Source organism: Carcharodon carcharias, chromosome 7 (genome assembly GCF_017639515.1).
Source record: "Carcharodon carcharias isolate sCarCar2 chromosome 7, sCarCar2.pri, whole genome shotgun sequence".
Taxonomy (NCBI): Eukaryota; Metazoa; Chordata; class Chondrichthyes; order Lamniformes; family Lamnidae; genus Carcharodon; species Carcharodon carcharias.
This window is the reverse complement of record NC_054473.1, coordinates 17,064,968-17,084,727: the sequence shown is the minus strand read 5'-3', so window position 1 is coordinate 17,084,727 and position 19,760 is coordinate 17,064,968. Positions and strand designations below refer to the sequence as shown.

The following is a 19,760-nucleotide window of genomic DNA, read 5'->3' as shown; positions in this document are numbered from 1 at the left end:
CATGGGATGTGGGCATCCCTGGCAAGGCCAGCATTGCTCGTCCCCAATCGCCCTGGAACTGAGTGGTTTGCTCGGCCTTTTCAGAGGGCAGTTAAGAGTCAACCACATTGCTTTGGGCCTGGAGTCACATGTAGGCCAGACTGGGTAAGGATGGCAGATTTCCCTCCCTAAATGACATCAGCGAACCACTTGGGTTATTACAGCAGTTACCTGGGGTGTCCAGCTGCTGCTTCAACCCCCTTCTGCTGCCAGAGGGCCCTGGCCTGACCCCCTTGAGGGAAGAGACACCTGCAGGGGCATTAAGTTGCCCTGTTTACAGGAATTACCCACATGCAGTTCCACCCGACATGTTGGTGCGTCCCTAAGGAGCCCATGAGACAGTATGGTTATGAAACCTCGACCAATGTTCGTTCCGCACACCAGGTGCTGTTGAACTGGGAAATAAGTTATGGGGGTGGGGTAAGACACCAAACAGCCGATTTTCTTACAGGGAAAGATCCAAGGGAGTCAACCTCCATATCTTGGCGAGGTCGACATTGGCACAGACCAGGGAGCAGAGAGAACCGCCGCGGTTGAAAATAAAATATTTGGAAACTGCATTTTTCGGCTCCATTCTTTCTATCGTGCCTTAATAAGAAACACTGAGTGAAAGCATTCCGAGTCGGGCGAAGGGCTCCACCATTTGTTTCAAAATAAGCTTTTCACCCCATTAAATGCAAAGTCGTTTGGAGTCCAGAAGTTTCAATTTCAGTTTCACATTCTCTTCTGACTCATTTCCCCGTTTCGCCGGCCCTCCTGTTCCAAGAGAAATTGGGAGACCTCGGTCGTTCACAAGTAAGCCCCGCCTCTTAAAGCGGTAATAACAACAATATGTTTTGTTTCTACTTCGTGTGTGCAGTGACGTGGAGCAAATATGCATGCTTAAAACTGCAATAGCAATTATTGTATGAACAATACCAGCTCTGTGGGCTGAAAGTAGATTTCTGGGTATTAAAGACATCAAGGTTTATGGGGATAGCAGGGGGAGATGGCATGAATGTAGAAGATCAGCCATAAACTAATTGAATGATGGAGCAGGTTTGAGGGGCCAAATGGCCTACTCCTTCTGCGTTCCTCAAACGTGCTGCACAACTGAAATAGCCACAGATTACAACTGGTGTGCACACCAAATTATGCTATTTCAGTGTTACAACAAGAGAAAGGAAGTCACAACAAACAATTAGGAAGGCAAATTGTATGTTGCCTATTACTGCAAGGGGATCAGATTAAAATATTAAGGAAATGTTGCTGTGATTATGCAGAGCTTTAATGAGATCACACCTGGCTTACTGTGTACAGTTTTGGTCACTTGACTGACTGAAGGTATATTTGCCTTAGAAGGGGTGCAACAAAGGTTCAGTAGATTGACTCCAGGATATGAGAGCTGTCCTGTGAGGAGAGATTGAATAAGCCTATATTTCTGGGTGTTTAGAAGAATGAGAGATGATCTCATTGAACTGTATAAAATTCTTAGAGGGCTTGGCAGGGTAGCTGTTGCGAAGCTCCTTCCCCTGGCTGGAGAGTCTAGAGCTTGGTCATAGTTACAGGATAAGAGGGATGGCCAGTTAGGACAGAAATAAGAGATTTCTTCATTCAAAGGGCTGTGAAACCTTGGAATGCTCTAACCCAGAGGGCTGTGGATGTGGAATCACCGAACATATTTCAAGCTTGAGATTGTTAGATTTTTGGGTACTAAGGGAATCAGGACATATGGGTATAAGGTGGTGGCATGTTAAACTTCACACAGGGATTTGGAGTTGCTATGGCAACATGCACTTTTTACATGCATGTTGTAGTCTGGAGCAATGGATAGTGATGGTAGAGGCTCCAATTTTCTTTCCATCACCTGGTTGACCAGAAATCCCTCCCACTCTTACTACCTGCCATTTTGCTGGCAGGATTTGCAGGTTGATAATTAACCTGTTTGGCCACATTATGAGCACACCTTGGCCATCAAGTGCCAGAGTGGGAATCAAACCGGAACTTCAGAGACAATACCCTCTGCACCACCAGACATCCATCGATATAAAGGTAGGGCAGTGAAATTGAGACAGAGCATCTCAAGCATCTTGAATGGCAGTGCTGGCTTAAGGGGCCATATGGCCTACTCCTGCTCCTATATCTTATGTTCTTAACCCTGTTTGGAAGGAACTTACTCAGGATTTCTACCTTCGTGATTATTAAGGAGAAAGTCTTACATTTATATAAGCAGCTTATCACATCTGTTATGATGCAGCATACGATGTGTGCCAGGCAGATCAAATCCACAAGGGAAACTTGATCACGTGATCACGATTTTGCAATTCATATTTTATTTCAAGATATGTGCCCTGAATTCAGCAGTGATAAGCCCACCAAGACTAGAGATTTTTTACAAAACTAAATTAAACATTTATTAACAAAAGAAAGGTTTTCAAGCACGTATATAGGCCTACAAATTACTAGTATAATAACTTCTAAAATCCCTTAATAATCTGGCTTCCAGTTACACCCCCATTAATGCAATGGTAAAAAATAGATCTAAACAGATCCAGGCAAGTCAAACACAATAGCCTGGACAATAGAATTCAAAGTGGCTTTTCCCAGTTTTGGTTTCTGTAGACAGCATGCTAATGCACAAATACTGGAGTATTTTCACATTTCTAGTAGATCTTGCAAAGTCTTCCTCTCTGACACACAACCTTTTCTCCTTTACACATGTTTCCCCCTTTTAATGCAAAATCCATTGTTCCTATATGTCTTTGGAACTTAACTTTTCTCATAAGATAAATCTATTCAAGATGCTAATATTGTCAATAACCTTTCAGAAAAATAAACACACTGCTTGGCCCAGCTTCTCTGGCTAGGTGTAATATCCTACCATTGCTTTGAAATTCAAGTTACCCTGATTTATCTAAAAATGCAAATTCTCCTCACATTCTAAAACTTAAACCATGTTTACGTATTTAGCATTTTAAACCTAGCTTCCCTTGATGAGTCAAAGCCTTCAGACTAGATGTCTCCAATTCAATTAACCTCACCCCACACACACACACACACACAAACTATCCAAATTCCATTATTAACCTACTTTTACAATAAATCACAATGATATTATGAGAATTATTATACTTTCATGACGCCCCTCTCATGAGAAAATGAACAGTCATAATTTTAAACGATGGCTTAATTTTCTTACCCCATCTTACACTACCTCCTATACTTATCTATTTACTTACACTATCACATTACCAGCTGCATGCAATAGCATAACGGTATATGAATACCCCTGATATCAACAGAAATCATTCCAGTCCAGTGTCCAGCTTTTAAATGTCCAATTTTCCTTTGAATTTTAAACTCTCGACAATGCATTTACAATTAGATTTTCTCGCCCAGCGACATGTATAATCTGTAGATTAAATGGTTGCAGTAATAAACTCCATCTGAATAGCCTTGCACTTCAGTCTCAAAATTTGTCCAGAAACTTGAAAGGACTGTGGCCTGTATAAACAATTGTTTCCAACGAATTGTTTGCAATATAAATCTCAAAATGCTGCAACACTAACACCAAACTCAAAGTCTCCTTTTCAATCATTGAACATCTTCTCTGTTGTACATTCAACTTCTGTGAAAAATGCCCTCTCGGATTCTCAATTCCAGTTTCATCTTCTTGTAACAATACAACCCCAATGCCTATATCGCTTGCATCAATGGTCAATTTAAATTGCTTGGCATAATTGGGGACTGCCAAAACTTTTGTCACAGAAAATACAGCTTTCAAACTGTCAAGTGCCTTCTGACACCCCTGTGCCCATTGAAAATTTGTGTTCTTTTTAAATAGTTCAGTCAATAGAGCAACCACACTGCTAAAATTTGGTACAAATTTCCTATAAAACCCACTCATGCCCAGAAATCTCAAAACTTCTCATTTAGTTGTAGGCACAGGAAATCCATGATGGCTTTGACTTTCCCATCTATTGGAGCCACTTTACCATGCCCAATGGCATGGCCTAAATATGTAACTTGCACTTTTGCAAATTCACCTTTAGACATGTTCATCACCAAATTAACTCCTTGTAGTCGACTAAGTAATTCTTCCAGATGTTGTAAATGGTCATCTCACATTTGACTGAAAACAATCAAGTTGTCAATATAAACAGCACAATTGCTCAGTCCTGCAATTACTTTGTTTAGCAGGTGTATTTTTCATACCAAATGGCATGACTTCAAACTGATATAAACCATCTGGTGTCACAAAAGCTAATGTCTCCTTTGCTGTCTCTGATAATGATACTTGTCAATATCCTCTCAACAAGTCAATCTTTGTGATAAATTTTGATTGTTCCACTTTCTCAATACAATCTTCCAACTGTGGTATAGGATATGGTCCTGCTTTTATCACTGGATTCACCTTTCGATCGGCCACACACAATCTTTGTGTTCCATTCGGTTTCAGTACCATTACAATAGGCGAGCTCCAGTTACTGCTATTAGACTCAATAATGTCATTTTGAAGCATGAATTTAATTTCTTTCTGCACTTGTGATAACTTTGCTGGATTTAATCTGTAAGGATGTTACCTTATCGAAGATGAAACTTCTACAGTGACATCTTGTGTAGCTAAATTTGTCCTCCCCAGCTCATTCCTACAAATAGCTTTGTGTGACTGCAACAGCTTCTCCAAATCACATTGACGCTTGGCTGGAAGATAACTCAATATTACATTTAAATTTTCAAGTAACCCCCTCATTATCCAATTTTATTAGAGGAAAATCAATTTCAGAATCTTGTATTTCTACCCCTTTCTTCTTATCTACCACCACTAACACCTCCTTTTGATCCTCTTCCCTGTCAAAGTACTTTTTAAGCATATTTACACAATATACCCTCTGCTTCTTTCTTCTATCTGGAGTATTTATTAAATAATTTACTTCACTCAGTTTCTTTTCAATCCTGTAAGGCCCACTAAACCTTGCCTTTAATGAGTCACCCAGTACTAGTAACAGAACTAACACTTTTTTCCCGGCAACTAAATACAAGCTGCTGTTTTCCTGTCTGCCTTCACTTTCATCGCTTGCTGTGATATCTTTAAATGTTCCCTAACCCACATGCCCCGCATGCCAATGCATAATATGACGTGGGGTGACATCAGGCGTGCATCTTGATGTTCCGTTCAGCGGGCACACACCAGAGTCAGCTGCGCGCCCACCAAACTGTCAAAGCCTGTTAAGGCTATTAATAATCCAATTAAAGTAGTTGTCAGGGTTTCCTGAAGTTGGCGGGCAGGTGAAGAGCCCAGGCAGCCTTCAAATTTTTCATGGAACCTCATCCACAGGCGGGATGAGGTTTCATGAAGGGTTTATAACTTAAATGAAAATGTTTTAATGAAATTCATAAACAGGTCCCAGCTCATGCGACACTGTTACGTGAGGGGATATGTCTGAGTAATTTTTTTAATTATTTAATTCCATTTCTCATGATGAAATTAATTTCCTTGAAGCGCATCCATGTCTCAGGGAGATTTCTGCACTCTTTCACGCGCATGCACGAAAAAGCGCAGGCCCCGACTCTCCCTCCTCCCCCTGCACCCACAGGTAGCGCTGAGGGCTTCCAGGGGTGTGTCACACTGACCACCCACCGGGTGTAGAATGTAATCAGGTCGGATGCACCGCCTGATCTGACATTCCATTGTCTCCAGTGGGTGGCTTCAGATAAAATTGAGGCTCTTTCTCTACTTGAATCACTTAACTTGAAGTAAACTCTGGAATCTTTCAATGATTTGTGTAAAGAAGTTTCTCCTGCTCTCTGTTTAAAATCTTTGGCATTTAACTTTGTAACTTTGCCACCCTGCACCCTCCTCCCTATCTCCATCCCTCCCTCCCTCCTTCATTCTAGATCCTTCAGTCATTCAGGGTAGAATAATAGTAATGCCACTTGACTAGTAATCCAGAGGCCCACATAATGCTCTGGGTATGTGGGTTCAAATCCTACCATGGCAGCTGGTGGAATTTAAATTCAGTTAATCAAGCTGGAATATAAGGCTAGTCTCAGTAATGGTGGCCATGATGGCTGTCATCGATTGTTGTAAAAACCCATCTGGTTCACTAATGACCCTTTAGGGAAAGAAATCTGCCATCTTTACCTGGTCTGGCCTCCATGTAACTCCAGACCCATGGCAACATTCATTGGCATTACTATCACTGAATACCCCACTATTGACATCCTGGGGGTTACCATTGACCAGAAACTGAACTGGACTACCTGTATAAATACTGTAGCTATAGGAGCAGGTCAGAGGCTAGGAATTGTATGACGAGTAACTCACCTCCTGACTCCCCAAAGCCTGTCCACCATCTACAAGGCACAAGTCAGGATGGAATACTCCCCACTTGCCCAGATGAGTGCAGCTCCCACAACACTCAAGAAGCTCAACACCATCCAGGACAAAGCAGCCCCGCTTGATTGGCACCACATCCACAAACATTCACTCCCTCCACCATTGACACACAGTAGCAGCAGTGTGTACCATTTACAAGAGGACAACTAAAAAAGAAATAAGGAGGGAGAAGATTAAATATGAGGGTAAACTAGCCAGTAATATAAAAGAAGATTGCAAGAGTTTTTTTAGATATATAAAGGGTAAGAGAGAGGCAAAAGTGAACATTGGGCCACTGGAAAATGACGCTGGAGAAGTAGTAGTGGGGAACAAAGAAATGGCGGAGGAACTGAATAGGTACTTTGCGTCAGTCTTCACAGTGGAAGACACGAGTAACATCCCCAAAGTTCAAAAGAGTCGGGGGGCAGAGGTGAGTATGGTGGCCATTACCAAGGAGAAGGTGCTAGGAAAACTGAAAGGTCTGAAAGTGGATAAATCACCTGGAACAGATGGATTACACCCCAGGGTTCTGAAGGAGATAGCTGAAGAGATAGTGGAGTTGTTAGTGGTGATCTTTCAGGAATCACTGGAATCAGGGAGGGTCCCAGAGGACTAGAAAACCATTAATGTAACCCCCCTGTTTAAGAAGGGAGTGAGGCAAAAGACGGGAAATTACAGGCCGATTAACCTGACCTTGGTCGTTGGTAAGATTTTAGAGTCCATTATCAAGGATGAGATTTCAGAATAATTGGAAGTGCATGGTAAAATAGGATAAAGTCAGCATGGTTTCATCAAGGGGAGGTCATGCCGGACAAATCTGTTAGAATTCTTTGAGGAGGTAACGAGTAGGTTAGACAAAGGAGAGCCAATGGATGTTATCTACTTGGACTTCCAGAAGGCCTTTGACAAGGTGCTGCACAGGAAGCTGCTCAGTAAGATAAGAGCCCATAGTGTTAGAGGCAAGGTACTAGCATGGATAGAAAATTGGCTGTCTGGCAGGAGGCAGAGAGTGGGGATAAGGGGGTCCTTCTCAGGATGGCAGCCGGTGACTAATGGAGTTCCGTAGGGGTCAGTGTTGAGACCACAACTTTTCAATTTATACATTAATGATCTAGATGAAGGAACTGAGGTCATCCTGGCTAAGTTTGCAGATGATACAAAGATAGGTGGAGGGACAGGTAGTATTGAGGAGGCGGGGAGGCTGCAGAAGGATTTGGATAGGTTAGGAGAATGGGCAAAGAGGTGGCAGATATACAACATGGGGAAGTATGAGGTCATGCACTTTGGTAGGAAGAATAGAGGCATAGACTATTTTCTAAATGGGGAGAGAATTCAGAAATCTGAAGTGCAAAGGGACTTGGGAGTCCTAGTCCAGGATTCTCTTAATGTTAATTTGCAGGTTGAGTTGGTAGTTAGGAAGGCAAATGCAATGTTGGCATTTATTTCGAGAGGACTAGAATATAAAAGCAGGGATGTGCTGCTGAGGCTTTATAAGGCTCTGGTCAGACCACATTTAGAATATTGTGAGCAATTTTGGGCCCCGTATCTCAGGAAGGATGTGCTGGCCCTGGAGAGGATCCAGAGGAGGTTCATGAGACCAATCCCAGGAATGATAGGCTTAACATATGAGGAAAGTTTGAGGACTCTGGATCTATACTCGATGGAGTTTAGAAGGATGAGGGGAGATCTGATTGAAACTTACAGAATACTGAAAGTCCTGGATAGAGTGGACATGGGGAAGATGTTTCCATTAGTGGGAGAGACTAGGACCTGAAGGCACAGCCTCAGAATAAAGGGAAGACCTTTTAGAACAGAGATGAGGAGAAACCTCTTTAGCCAGAGAGTGGTGAATCTATGGAATTCACTGTCACAGAAGGCTGTGGAGGCCAGGTCATTGAGTGTATTTAAGACTGAGATAGATGGGTTCTTGATTGGTAAGGGGATCAAATGTTATGGGGAGAAGGCGGGAGATTGGGGTTGAGAAACTTATCAGCCATGATTGAATGGCGGAGCAGACTCGATGGGCCAAATGGCCTAATTTCTGCTCCTATGTCTTATGGTCTTAAGATGTGTTGCAGGAATTCACCAAGGCTCCTTCGAAAACACCTTCCAAACTCATGACTACTACCACCTAGAAGGACAAGGGCAGCAGATAGATGGGAATACCACCACCTGCAAGTTCTCCTCCAAGCCACATACTATCCTGACTTGTAACCATATTGACGTTTCTTCACTGTCATTGGGTCAAAATCCTGGAACCCCCTTCCTAAAAACAGGGTGGGTGTACCTACACCACATGGACTGCAGCGGTTCAAGAAGGCAGCTCACCACCACCTTCCCAAGGGCGGCTAGGGATGGGCAATAAATATAAAAAATAAAAAAAGAATGCTGTTGACTCTTAACTGCCTTCAGTTCAAGGGCAATCAGGGATGGGCAACAAATGAAAGAACAGAGGGGGGGGGGGGGGGAACAAAAAGTTCCCAGTTCTCTCTCACCGTGCACCCCGCAATCGACACTGTGAGAGTCTGACTCGGGACACAGTCAGCAGCTGCCGAGTGTGTTCTGTGCAGTGTGTTGCCCTTTTAAGGGGTTCATTATCTGGCAGGAAGCTTTTGTTTTCGGAATCTCCCTGCCGGATCAAGTGGAGCCAGTATCGTTGAGCTGAGCTCTGGCCACAGTTCTCCCCATCGCCGAAGGGCCTTTCCTCAGTGACAGGAGTCAGTCCAGGCGGGTCGGTCAGTCTGCGAATCCGTGCTTTCGGTGCCACCTTTAATACCTGTGGGTTATTCGGATCTCACAGCGCCGGCTGAGCTCCACAGTGAATCGCTGGGTGAGAGTCAACTGCAAGTATCAGCTGGAGTTGAAAGTCAATCAGTGGCTCAAAGTGGATGTGTTTAAAATCACATTAAATTTGAAACCAGAAATGAGAATTTCATGTTGGAAATTATTTAGGAATTAGACAGATAGGGTGACACAGCGCTGAAAGGGTGGGGGGGCGGGGTGGTGGTGGGTGGTGGTTGAGGGTGGAGCTGATTTTCTAGATACGAGTTTCCTCCTTCGAAAAGAGAAACTTTCAATTGAAACGTGTTTGAATGTTTATTCCAGTAATTTAACTGGGTCATTTTGTTTGGGCAGGTTGAGTTGAGTTGAATTGAATTGAATTGAATTGGGGGCGGGCGTCGCAACCATCAATGGGTCACTAGACAGTAACTGAAGAGAGAGAGAGCGAGAGAGGGAGTCACGGTTTTTTTCCCCCTGTTTTTATCTGATAACCCTAGTCAATGCACTGAAACTGCATGGATTGATGGGGAGTAAATGGACGGATTGGCCATTTCTTCATAACAAAAATAAAAATACCTGGAAAAACTCAGCAGGTCTGGCAGCATCTGCGGAGAGGGACACAGTTAACGTTTCGAGTCCGTATGACTCTTCAACAGAACTAAGGAAAAATAGAAAAGAGGTGAAATACAAGTTGGTTTAAGGGGGTCGGGGGCAAGAAGAGCTGGATAGACGGCCAGTGATAGGCGAAGATAACCAAAAGATGTCACAGACCAAATGACAAAGAGGTGTTGAAGGTGGTGATATTATCTAAGGAATGTGCTAATTAAGGGTAGAAAGCAGGACAAGCAAGGTACAGATAGCCCTAGTGGGGTTGGGATGGGGTGGAGGAATCGAAAAAGGCTCAACGGGAGAGATAAAACAATGGATGGAAATACATTTTAAAATAATGGAAATAGTTGGGAAAAGAAAAATCTATATAAATTATTGGGAAAAAAAAGGGGGGTCGGAAAGGTGGTAGGGATGGAGGAGAGAGTACATGATCTAAAATTGTTGATCTCAATATTCAGTCCAGAAGGCTGTAAGGTGCCTAGTCAGAAGACGAGGTGCTGTTCCTCCAGTTTGCGTTGAGCTTCACTGGAACAATGCAGCAGGCCAAGGACGGACATGTGGGCATGAGAGCAGGATGGAGTGTTGAAATGGCAAGCAACAGGGAGGTCTGGGTAATGCTTGCGAACAGACCAAAGGTGTTCTGCAAAGCAATCACCCAGTCTGCGTTTGGTCTCTCCGATGTAGAGGAAACCACATTGGGAGCAACGAATGCAGTAGACTAAATTGAGGGAAGTGCAAGTGAAATGCTGCTTCACTTGAAATGAACGTTTGGGCCCTTGGATGGTGAGGAGAGGGGAAGTAAAGGGGCAGGTGTTGCACCTTCTGCAGTTGCATGGGAAAGGGCCGTGGGAGGGGGTTGAGGTGAAGGGGGTGATGGAGTGGACCAGGGTGTCCCGGAGGGAATGATGCCTGCAGAATGCTGCCAGAGGGGGTGAAGGGAAGATATGTTTGGTGGTGGCATCATGCTGGAGCTGGCGGAAATGGTGGAGGATGATCCTTTGAATGTGGAGGCTGGTGGGCTGATAAGTGAGGACAAGGGGGACCCTATCATGATTCTGGGAGGGAGAGGAAGGTGTGAGGGTGGATGCGCGGGAGATGGGCTGGACACGGTTGAGGGCCCTGTCAACCACCATGGGTGGAAAACCTTGGTTAAGGAAGAAGGAAGACATGTTAGAGGAACTGTTTTTGAAAGTGGCATCATCAGAACAGATGCGACGGAGGCGAAGGAACTGAGAGAATGGGATGGAGTCCTTACAGGAAGCGGGGTGTGAGGAGCTGTAGTCAAGGTAGCTGAGTGAGTCTGTAGGCTTGTAATGGATATTGGTGGACAGTCTATCAACAGAAATTGAGACAGAGAGGTCAAAGAAGGGAAGGGAAGTGTTAGAGATGGACATGTGAAAATGATAGAGGGGCGGAAATTGGAATCAAATTAATAAATTTTTCCAGGTCCAGACGAAAGCATGAAGCAGCACCGAAGCAGTCATCAATGTACCAGAGAAAGAGTTGTGGGAGGGGGCCGGAGTAGGACTGGAATAAGGAATGTTCCACATACCCCATAAAGAGACAGGCATAACTGGGGTCCATGCAGGTACCCATAGCCACACCTTTTATTTGGAGAAGTGAGAGGAGTTTAAGGAGAAATTGTTCAGTGTGAGAACAACATTTCCTCATGTTCAACAATTGACATTCACAAATGTTTCTCTCATCACGCCCCACACCGCACATAAATGTAACAGTGGGTCACAAACAGTGAAATGGTTACTGATAATGGAAGTATTTGAAAAGGAAAGTGAAACAAAGCACAGTGGGGATTTTTCTTGTTAGGTTCTAAGAAATGCTCCAGTATTGTTGCCAACTTTCATTTTTGTAAAACCATCCTCCAGTGTTTCTCTAAACAGAACCTACAAACCTAAATTATATTTACACATGCCAGACTCTGTGAATTTTGAGTTTATATTTTTTTCCAATGCTGTTCTTAACGAGGTTCCCAACTCTGGTTGGATGTATTAGCATCATTGGTTACAGCACAGAGGGTGGCCATTCGGCCCTTTGCATCCATGCCAGCTCTCTGCTGGTCCTGCTCTCCCCCACCCCCTCCCCCCCCCCCCCCCCCCCACCCCACCCTTTCCCTTAGCTCTGCAAATGTTTTCCCATCAAATAATTACCCAAATCCCTTTTGAAACCCATGATTGAATTTGCCTTCACCACACTCTCCGGCAGTGCCTTCCAGATCCTTGCGCTGCAGTACAAAAGCTTTTGCTTATGTTGCCTTTGGGGTTTTTTTTTGCCATTCACCTTAAATCTGTGTCCCCTGGTTCTTGACCCCTCCCACCAATAGGAACAGTTTTTCCCTACCTACTTGGTCCAGATCCCTCATGATTTTGAATACCTCTAACAAATCTCCTATCAACCAGTCCCAACTTCTCCAATCCATCTACATAACTGAGCTTTCTCATTCCTGGAATCATTATCTTAAATCTTTTCACACTCTCGCTAAAGGCATCACATCCTTCCTAATGTGTGGTGCTCAGAAATGAACACAGTAGTCCAGTTGAGGTCAAACTAGTGTTTTATAAAGGTTTTATAACTGTTTGCCACCACTCTCTGTTTCTTATCACTAAGCAAATTTCATATCCATGTTGCTTCTGTTCTTTTTATTCCACAGGCTTTAACTTGGCCTTCAGGCCTGTTGTGTGGCACTTTATCAAATGCCTTTTGGGAGTCCATGTACAGCACATCAAACACATTAACTTCATCAACCCTCCCTGTTGCCTTATCAAGAACTCGAGCAAATTAAATAATTTTCCCTTAAAAAAAATCTGTGGTGCCCATCCTTAATTGATCCACATTTGCCTGAGTGACTGTTAAATTTGTCTTTGATTATCATTCTTAGAAGGCTCCCCACCACCAAGGTTAAACTGACTAGCTTGTAGTTGCTGGGCTTATCCTTGTATCCTTTTTTGAACAAGGGTGTAATGCATGAACATAGGACTTAGAAGTAGGAGTCAGCCATTCAGCTGCTCCACCATTCAATAAGATCATGGCTCATTTGCAATTCTCCAGTCATCTGGCTCCTCCCCTAGGAGGTTTGGAACATTATGGTCAGTGCTGCTGCAATTTTCACTCTCTTTCCCTCAGTATCCTTGGCTACACCTGATCCAGTCCAGGTGACTTATCAACTTTAAGTACAGACAGCATGTCTAATATCTCCTTTTTAGTCCATTCAGTGTCTCAACTACCTCCTTTTTCACTAAGACTTTGGCATCATCTTCTTTGGTATAGGCAGGTGCAAAGTAGTCCCTCAGCCATGCCCTCTGCCTCAGTGCATCAATCCTCCAGGGTGCTCTGGCTTTGTTTGTTCTACCTTTTCCCCTCATGGGAATGTACCTTGACTTTACCTGTACCATTTACTCTTTAAAGTCAGCCCATGGTTACTATACAGTTTTGCCTGCCAATCTTTGATTCATGTTTACGCATGCCAGATACATTCTCACCTCCCTGAAGTTTGCCTTCACCTTTTAAATTATTTTTACTCTGAATTGCCCCTCATCCTTTTCCATAATGAACTTAAACCTTATGATACTATGATTTCTATCTGTTAAATCCTCCCCTACTGATTCTTGATCCACTTGCCCCAACTTGCTGCTCTTGTATGGCTCAACAGTAGAGGTTGCAAGGGAAGGAACGCCTTGTTGACGTAACCTTAGCACAGTATTGGTACCACAATTCCCAATGGAGTTATTCTCACTGTGTTACTTCTTAATTTTATTGAATGTTTAGCAATCCCCAAGAAGTTGTTCTGCATTACCGCTGAGATCAACTTCGTGGTGACTATAATGGTTAGTGTTTGCCTCTTGGAAATCTGTTTATGAAGATGTGTTATTTAACATTCATCATATTTCTTCATATGCAGTCAGGTAACTTTTGCATAATACTGAGTCTGCATCAAACTCCATATTTGAATCAAACACAGGCACTGATGACCAGTTTATGATTTATTATTCGGTACATGAGGAAAAACTTTTTTATGCAGTAAGTGGTAATGACCTGGAACTCTATGAGGGTGGGGAAGTGGAGACAATGATTTTAAAAGGAAATTGGATGGGCACTTGAAGGAAATAAGTTTGCAGGGCCAAGGATATAGACTGGGGGAATGGGACCAAATGCTCATTGGTCAGCATGGACTCGATGGGCTGAATGCATCCTTCTGTGCCATAATAGGGGACAACATGCCACTGAGCTGTGGAACCAGGGAAATCCCTAGCTCAAGCTATGCTCTTTGGTGCATTAGTCATTCTCAGCCAGGGGAGAGTTGGGTCGAGGTGCAACTGGTTATGCTACTGAGCTAATAATCCAGAGACATGAGCTTAAATTCAGCTAGAGCAGCAAGGAAAATTAATTTAATTAATTGACTTTAATTGTGACTAAAAAAAAATATTAGTTTGGTGACCATGAAACTATCAGATTGTTTACTCAAGTCATTTACAGAAGGAAATCTGCTGTCCTTACCTGGTCTGGCCTATATGTGACCCAAGAGCCATGACAATGTGGTTGACCCTTGAACTGGGTTGCCAACTGTGATTAAATGTATTCCTGCAGGTTTCATCTCATGACTTACCCCCATGGTCCAACCGTTAGTCAGCCAGCACATCCATCCTTGTGATGTACTGCCTTCCTCTGCCAATTAGATGATGCTTGACTGTCAGCCAAACAGCCTCCTTTTGCCTTGCGCCATCATCCCTTTCATCAATGAATCTCTCCTGCCTCGTGCCCTATCACAAATTGTACCTTTTGTTCTTTCCTCCCTATCCTCTTTTACTGCCTCTGACCTTGCTTAAAGCCTGTTACCTCTCTAAAGGTTTCCAATTCTGATGAAAGGACACAACCTGACACCTTAACTCTGTTTTTCTCTCTCCACAGATACTGCCAGACCTGCTGAGTATTTTCAGTTTGTATTTCAGATTTTCAGCATTTGCAGTATTTAGCTTTTGTAAAAGAAACTGGGTTTGCAAAGCTCTGGGACGCCCTGAATTGGATATTCAGTCTGTCCAGACAAAAGGATCAAAGTGGTCATTCCCAATCCTGTACAGAGTTATTTCATTAGGTGCTATATGAATGGAACTTTCCTATTTTCCTTCATCAGAAAGATGAGTTCAGTTTAAATTCCGCGTTTGACAAAATCTACCTCTATTTCCCTCAGACTTGCAGACCATGGATACTAATGAGAATTCCACAGAGATTGATGAAGGCCTTTATTCCAGGCAACTGTAAGTATATTTGAAACTCTTGTCGTTAAAAGAAACACACTGGCAGAATGGAGGTGAGGAAAGTAAGTCAAGTGGATGAACAAGACTGATCTCAGTTATGAAGATAGATTAGAGAAGTGAGGATTGTTTTCCTTGGAGAAGAGAAGACTGCGAGGAGATTTGATGGAGGTATTTAAAATCATGAGTCTTGACAGAGTAGATAGGGAGAAACTGTTCCCACTCTTGAAAGGATTGAGAACAAGAGGACACAGATCTAAAGTAATTGGCAAAACAAGCAAAAGCGATATGAGAAAAAAACTTTTTCATGCAGCGAGTGGTTAAGGCCTGGAATGCGCTGCCTGAGAGTGTGGTGGAGGTAGGTTCAATCGAAACATTCAAAAGAGAATTAGACTGTTATCCAAAAAGGAAGAATGTGCAGGGTTACAGTTCGGTGATCTGTAAGAGTTCTAACTGTTATAACCCTTATAACTGCTGGAAGTTACCAATGGACTCTAGTTAGGACCGGCAGTTTATAGTGGTTTATTACTTTGAAAAAAAAGACATGCGATTAAAGAAATTGTCATCCCCTTTACTGTTGGTAATTTCTTGCCAGCTGTTCTGATGAGTGCAAGACAAAAAGCTTCGACATGTCACTTTCTTCAGCAATATTCAAGTTCTGTACTACCGAATGACTATAAATTGTTACTTTCTTTATTAAGTCAATTCCCCGGATTTTCATGAGTCAGTTGCAGTTGTAGAATGCAACCGCAAATCAGATAGAGAATCGAGGAAAAACTTGTTTACTCAAAAGAGTAGTAAGAATGTGGAATCCGCAACCACAGGGGTTTGTTGAGGTGAATAGTATAGACACATTTAATGGAAAACTGGGTAAGCATATAAGGAAGAAGGGAACTGAAGAGTTTTTTTTTTTATTCGTTCGTGGGATGTGGATGTCGCTGGCACAGCCAGCATTTATTACCCACCCCAAGTTGCCCTAGTTCAGAGGGCATTTAAGAGCCAACCACATTGCTGTGGGCCTGGAGTCACATGTAGGCCAGACCAGGTAAGGATGCCAGAATTCCTTCTCCTAAAGGACATCAGTGAACCAGATGGGTTCTTAACAACGATTGACAACAGTTTCATGATCATCATTAGATTTTTAATTCCAGATTTTTATTGAATTCAAATTACGTCATCTGCCTTGGTGGGATTCAAACCCGGGTCCCCAGAGCATTACCCTGGGCCTCTGGATTACTAGTGCAGCGACAATACCACTACAGGAGGCGATGCTGATAAGAGTTAGATAAGATTGGATAGGAGGAACTTGGCGTGTGTATAAACATCATGATAGTCTGGTTGGACCAAAGGCCTGTTTCTATGCTGTATATTCAATATCATTCTACCCCTTTTATAGTTCAGACCACTGATTTTTGGTGATGAATAACTCAGCTTAATACTCCAGAAGAGCACATTTCCCAGGACCTTTTACAGGTGCTTTGGGGATGACATTCTGTGACTGTGCAATTTTCCTTGAAAACCAATAACAAATGGCTTTGAGTACGGTCGTCTTCCCCACAAATTCGAAGCAATGCCCGTGTCCTGGTTGACAGGGAGTAGAAAGGATACAGGAGGGAATCCCCAGTTAAGTCAGAGCTTCAACGGGATAAAGCTCAGATAGGTAGGGTGGAGTTGGCATGGCGCACCGATGACACTGAACGTGGACAAAAGTTCAATGTGGCAGGCAAGCACAGTGAAGCTTTTTGAAGGTTAGAATATTGGAGAACGCACTAATGGAGGTCCTTCCATGGGAATGAAGGCTCAGGAGCTGCAGGGAAGAAACAAGAAAAGATGGCAAAGGTGAATGTGATCATAAGATACAGAAGCTGCAGAGAAATGTACGTCCGCTGAGATGAGTCGATTTCTGGCCAGGACCAGCCTATAGCTGAAGCTACAAAACTAATAGGAGCAGTAGACCTGTCACCAGCTCAGCAGGGAACAACACCGGAGGGGGAAGGAATGTAAGCTGATCAGTTACTTCAAAATTTACGCAACAGTGCAGCAGATGAGAGACACAGCAGTTCAGCCTTGTAGTGTAGAAACATTGCCATACTGTCCAGGGAAGTCCAGGAATTTGGAAGCCGAATTTTGAGAAACATCCAGAACTCACTGAGGAAGGCCAAGAACAAGCCGGTTGGGGGATGGACAGTGGGGGTTTAAATCAGCAGTTAGGCTAAATTGAACCCATTGTTATTGCAAGGGATAAATATTGATAACTCCCTTGCTCTTCCTCAAAATAGTGCCGGGGATCTTTTAGATCCATTTAATCAGGCAGACAAGGCCTTGCCTTAACATTTCATCTCAATGGCAGCATCTCGGACAGTGCAGCACCCCTTCGTTGTAGCACTGGAGCCTGGAGTTTGGTACTCAAGTCCTAGAGTGGGACTTGAACCCAGAACCTTTTGACTCAGAAGTGAGATGGCTACCAACTGAGACACAGCTGGTGGGGAAGAAAGGTCAGCAGATGGGTAGGGATAACGGCCCAATGTAAGGAGTTCCTTCGGGAGCTGACTGCCCAGGAGCCGATTTGAAACTTTTGATCCAGCTGTTGTTCCTGTGCCAGAATGTGTTGTTTAGCATCAGAAGTGAATTGATTGAATAGATACTTCACATTTAATTCAGTTCTGCATAGGTACTGAAAAACAGAAAGATTGGAGATGAGAGTGCTTTCTAAACTGACTGCCAATGTCAGGAATTTGGTGCAATTGGAAATTTGGTGAACAGAGGGAATGAGATGCTGTTTTTTATTTTGTGTGCCTCCAGTAGCTGGTGAGTGTTAATCCTCCTTTGTCTCCAACCTAGGAGGCTGTAACTACTTTGTTTTACTTTTCTAACTTAGTAACTCCCACCACTAGGCTTCACTTCCTTTTGTCCCTCATATCTTCCTCAGATGTAGGAACAGGATGGGGTGAGTATGGACTTCTAGACAAGAACCATCCACAATATTCTGATTTTGCACATACCAGGTATTACAGGGAATAGATGAGGAGAAGAAGGAGATTACTCTGTTGAGGTGGAGGAGTCACTTGTGAAGCAATACATCAACAGACATTGCAGGCAGATGAGAGTGAGAGGCAACCCTGTATTTGGTGAACATGTGTTGGGGAATTACCCATTGTAACGGTTAGACATTGCTTCAATAAAAAACACTTCCTGTTCTTTGTAGGTGAATAACCGTTTGGTGCTTTAGTTTTTGACAACAGTTTTTCTATTAATCCCACCCCATCAAATGTCCCCATGTCAGAAGGATTGGAGATCACTTGCAGATTAAACCTCCTCCTCAGGGGTGAGGGATTTTAGCTACAAGGTTAGATTGGAATGGTTCTCCTTTGAACAAAGGTGACTGAAGGAAGATTTGATAGGGTTGTACAAGATAAGGTGGAAAAAAAAGCAGCTTCCATTTGCTAATTGTGCGAGGACTATAAGACCATAAGATATAGGAACAGAAGTAGGCCATTGGGCCCATCAAGTCTGCTCCGTCATTCAATGGGATCATGGCTGATCTGATAATCCTCAACTCCACTTTCCTGTCTTTTCCCCCATAACCCTTGATTCCCTTACTGACTAAAAATCTGTCTATCCCAGCCTTGAATATACTTAACGACCCAGCCCTCTACAGCCCTATGCGGTAAAGAATTCCACAGATTCACTACCCTCTGAGAGAAGAAATTCCTCCTCATCTCTGTTTTAAATGGGCACCTCCCTACTCTGAGTTCTCTGGTCCGATGGTCTCCCACAAGGGGAAACAACCTCTCAGCATCTACCCTGTCAAGCCCCCTAAGAATCTTGTATGTTTTAACAAGGTCGCCTCTCATTCTTCTAAACTCCAGTGAGTACAGGCCCAACCGACTTAACCTCTCCTCATAAGAAAACGCCTCCATATCTGGGATCAACCTAGTGAACCTTCTCTGGACTGTCTCCAATGCCAGTATATCTTTCCTTAGATAAGGGGACCAAAACTGTTCACAGTATCATATGTGTGGTCTAACTAGTGCCTTGTATAGTTTTAGCAAGACTTCACTATTTTTATGCTCCATTCCCTTTGAAACAAAGGCCAACATTCCATTTGCCTTAAAAACAAAAAAACTGCAGATGCTGGAAATCCAAAACAAAAACAGAATTACCTGGAAAAACTCAGCAGGTCTGGCAGCATCGGCGGAGAAGAAAAGAGTTGACGTTTCGAGTCCTCGTGACCCTCTTGTTCAAGTTCTGTCGAAGGGTCACGAGGACTCGAAATGTCAACTCTTTTCTTCTCCGCCGATGCTGCCAGACCTGCTGAGTTTTTCCAGGTAATTCCATTTGCCTTCCCTATTACCTGCTGAACTTGTATGCTATCTTTCTGGGATTCATGCACGAGGACCCCCAAATCCCTCTGGGCTGCAGCTTTTATCAGTCTTTCTCCATTTAAATAATTTTCAGCTCCTCTATTCCTGCCAAAGCGCATAACTTCACACTTTCCCACATTATATTCTATCTGCCACATTTTTGTCCACTCACTTAAGCTGTCTATATCCCTCTGTAGACTCTCTGTGTCATCCTCACTTGCCTTCCCACCTATTTTTGTGGCATCTACAAACTTGGCAATAGTACATTCATTTCCCTCATCCAAGTCTTTAATGTATATTGTAAATAATTGTGGTCCCAATACTGATCCCTGTGGCACTGGACTA

At 43.3% G+C, this 19,760-nt stretch overlaps 1 protein-coding gene across 4 annotated transcripts in view; it reads left to right on the top strand.

The window, feature by feature from the left end:
* Positions 1-9,009: 9,009 nt before the first annotated feature.
* The window catches only part of LOC121279936 (ubiquitin-like modifier-activating enzyme 1), a 252,922-nt gene continuing 242,171 nt past the window's right edge, over positions 9,010-19,760 (top strand). Inside the window, exons 1-2 of one of the 4 annotated variants that reach the window (XM_041191513.1) lie at positions 9,010-9,227; positions 14,988-15,054. In XM_041191513.1, coding sequence (XP_041047447.1) covers positions 14,999-15,054 — 56 coding nt within the window. In that variant the 5' untranslated portion in view covers positions 9,010-9,227; positions 14,988-14,998. Of the gene's footprint in view, positions 9,241-13,562; positions 13,627-14,987; positions 15,055-19,760 lie in introns of those variants that run through there. The other 3 variants (XM_041191514.1, XM_041191515.1, XM_041191516.1) reach the window with 3 other exon arrangements.